At 38.2% G+C, this 3052-nt stretch overlaps 1 protein-coding gene across 1 annotated transcript; it reads left to right on the plus strand.

Annotated features, from left to right (window-relative positions):
- The first annotated feature begins 530 nt into the window (after window positions 1–530).
- Window positions 531–1765, plus strand: LOC130434538 (homeobox protein OTX2-A-like). The gene is made up of 3 exons (XM_056764748.1): window positions 531–639; window positions 793–944; window positions 1247–1765. The coding sequence occupies exons 1-3, from the start codon at window positions 543–545 to the stop codon at window positions 1763–1765; spliced, it is 768 nt and encodes a 255-aa protein (XP_056620726.1). The 5' UTR covers window positions 531–542.
- Window positions 1766–3052: the final 1287 nt, after the last annotated feature.

Below are 3052 nucleotides of genomic sequence, written 5' to 3' on the forward strand. Positions count from 1 at the left end.
AGGAGTGTCAATAATGTCAAGCTGAAATTAAAATTTGCCTTAAATTGAATTGTTTCTCGCTAAGCTGCTCTTCGCATTTTAATGGCAAGCTCATTAAAATGGACAAGTCGAGGCCCATTAATACAAAGAACGGAGAAGTTTACAGGTCTGCGTCATTGTTTTTCGCCAAAGGGCCCTTTGTTATCAGCAGTATTTATCTTGTCCACAGTGGCCTTTGTCTTTGCAAATGACCCCCAACGAGGCTGTCTACTTCGGAGACAATTAGCTTGTCTTGAAATGTGTTGGCTGCTATGTGAGCGCTGCGCCTCGTTGCGTCTCTACAAATGACTGGTGGGTTTTGTTTTAGGAGGCGTTCCAATTATGGTGTTGAGAAGACCCCCCCTATCGCCCTAGCCAACGAACTAGTTTAACAACTAGCTCAGCCAGTCATCTGCTGTCATCGCTCGATATATAGAAGAGACTGCAGCGCAGGCGAGTAAACGGGTTTGCGCACTTGGCGACCAGAGTCTGTCTACAACGATTTTCTTAACCAAAACGCGAATATGATGTCTTACCTTCATCAAGCGCCTTATCATGTCAACGGGCTGAGTTTAACTACCACAGGAATAGACCTGCTGCACCAGTCCGCGGGTTATCCAGGTAAAGACAAATGCGTCTTAACATTTGGATACATGCATTGACTTAGATAAACATGTGTTACAAGAACACGGGTCTTGAATATTTTGAATTAAAATGTAAATGCAATAGGAAACATTTTTTTAAAACACTCTGAACACAATATTTATCCCACAGCAACTCCGCGTAAACAGAGACGAGAGCGCACCACATTCACTCGAGCGCAGCTGGATATACTGGAGACCCTGTTTACAAAGACGCGCTATCCAGACATCTTTATGCGGGAAGAAGTGGCCTTAAAAATCAATTTATCTGAATCTAGAGTACAGGTAAGCAAAAAAGTTCACAAGGCATAAAATATGTTAGGCCATTTAAAGTGTATTATATACTAAAACATACAAGGTTCATTTAACTGTCAATTTATATTTGCGATTGTAGTCCATTTTTCATGATTAAACTTTTGGGCACTAAATGTCTTCATGCCAAAAAAATATTCAAACAACTAAAGTCGTTTAATGAACTGTTCCTTCTTAACTGTATCAGAGAGCAATTTCGTTTCAAGTTGATATTTAATAGGCTACGAAAAAATATATAATTGTGCATGTACACTCACATTGACATTTCTATGCAGGTTTGGTTCAAAAACCGAAGAGCAAAGTGTCGCCAACAGCAGCAGCAAAACGATACCAGCGTGCATACTTGTAACAAACCAGCAAAGAACAAAAACCCTCCAGTCACAGAAATGACTTCAAGCCCTTCCAGCACCTCATTACCGGTCACATCCAGTCCGACCGCCGCAGTGTCCATATGGAGCCCTGCATCCACCTCTCCAGTCTCGGAAACACTTTCTTCCTCCTCATCCGCCAACTTACAAAGATCCTACCCCATGACATACACCCAGGCGTCGGGATACAACCAGGGCTCGATGTCTTACTTCAGTGGAATGGACTGTGGCTCTTATCTCGGGTCTGCGCATCATTATCCACTCGCCTGTTCTGCGCAGGGTTACGCGCCCACGGGTCTCGGGTTCAACGCATCCTCGGACTGCTTGGATTACAAGGAGCAAAACGCTTCGTGGAAGTTCGGTTTCAACTCAGACTGTTTGGATTACAAAGATCCCACGTCGTCCTGGAAATTCCAGGTGTTGTAAAATGCACAGAAGGACAAAGAAAGTGAACTATCTTCCGGTGCCGACAATTTTATATTTAAGTCAAAGTTTGTTATAAGAACAATTGCTCACCGTTTTGCAGTCTGTTGAACTCTTTCCATCGCAAATAACCTTTTTCGTAAGAAAAAAGTTAATGTTGTGGACGTTGAATGTTCTTTTAGTAAAATTAATTATGAGAAAAATTGTGCAGAATGTGTTTGCACAAAGAAAACATCACTTAACGTGAGCGCACAGAACTGACCAGAATTCAATGAAAACCCCTTTAATCAATGCAGAGTTGTCAAACGCACTATTCTATTTATTTATATTTTGTAAAAATTGTGTAGTTTTTGTTGCGTATTAGTTTTGTTTTTATTTTTCTTCTGTATAATGTTGTCTGTTGTGGGCTGATTAAATGTTCTCTTGAGTAAACCTATTATATGTTCTGATTACCATAAATTTGTTATTAACAGACTTGTAAAGTGAACTTTTTGAGGTTCAAATAGTTTTAATTAGTTTGAAAACTGCATCCTACTTATTACAAATTAATCTAAATTAATATCTGAATTTGATTCATCTGCAAACAACACACACATACGGGCTGACCATACAATACTTATTTTAGGACGAAATACATGAACGTTTTCAAATCAACATGTATTATGAATCACCAAGACATGTATAATTTGGATCATAAACCATTATAGGAAATTCAAATTTCACAACAAAAGTGAAGCATATAAAGCGATTCGTAAAAAACAGTTACATTTATTCCACAATTAAATGAATTGTTATTACAACTTTCATATTATTTAACTCATGTATTCAGTTTCCAAACATAGCAAACTGAAACTCACAATTATAAAATATTTAATCATATAAAAATACGGTGATTGTATTTTGAGATACTTTGAGATACTAGGCGTGGGTGCAACAAACACAGTTTTAATCCTGAAACAAATAGATTTAATCTGAATCCTCTTACTCTGTTTCCTGAAGGATGTTCAAGTCAAACTTATAGAAACTTGAATAAAAGCAAAACGTTAACATGTACGAATTCAAAACAAAAAAAGAAATCATATGGTAAAAGAATAATACAAGGCTCAAAAAAGACTCGAGTTCCTACATTTAAGGTGGAAATTCGGGCGGACTGGTCCAATGACTCAATAGGAAAAGTGGATGTTTAATGTCTTTGCTGCTGGTTGTGATGCCAGGACTCAACAACTGTCCTACTCTGAGGATCGTGTTATCATTCGTGTGCTAATAAACATTTACAAACATGTATATGGA

Source organism: Triplophysa dalaica, chromosome 13 (assembly GCF_015846415.1).
Source record: "Triplophysa dalaica isolate WHDGS20190420 chromosome 13, ASM1584641v1, whole genome shotgun sequence".
In the NCBI taxonomy this organism is placed as follows: domain Eukaryota; kingdom Metazoa; phylum Chordata; class Actinopteri; order Cypriniformes; family Nemacheilidae; genus Triplophysa; species Triplophysa dalaica.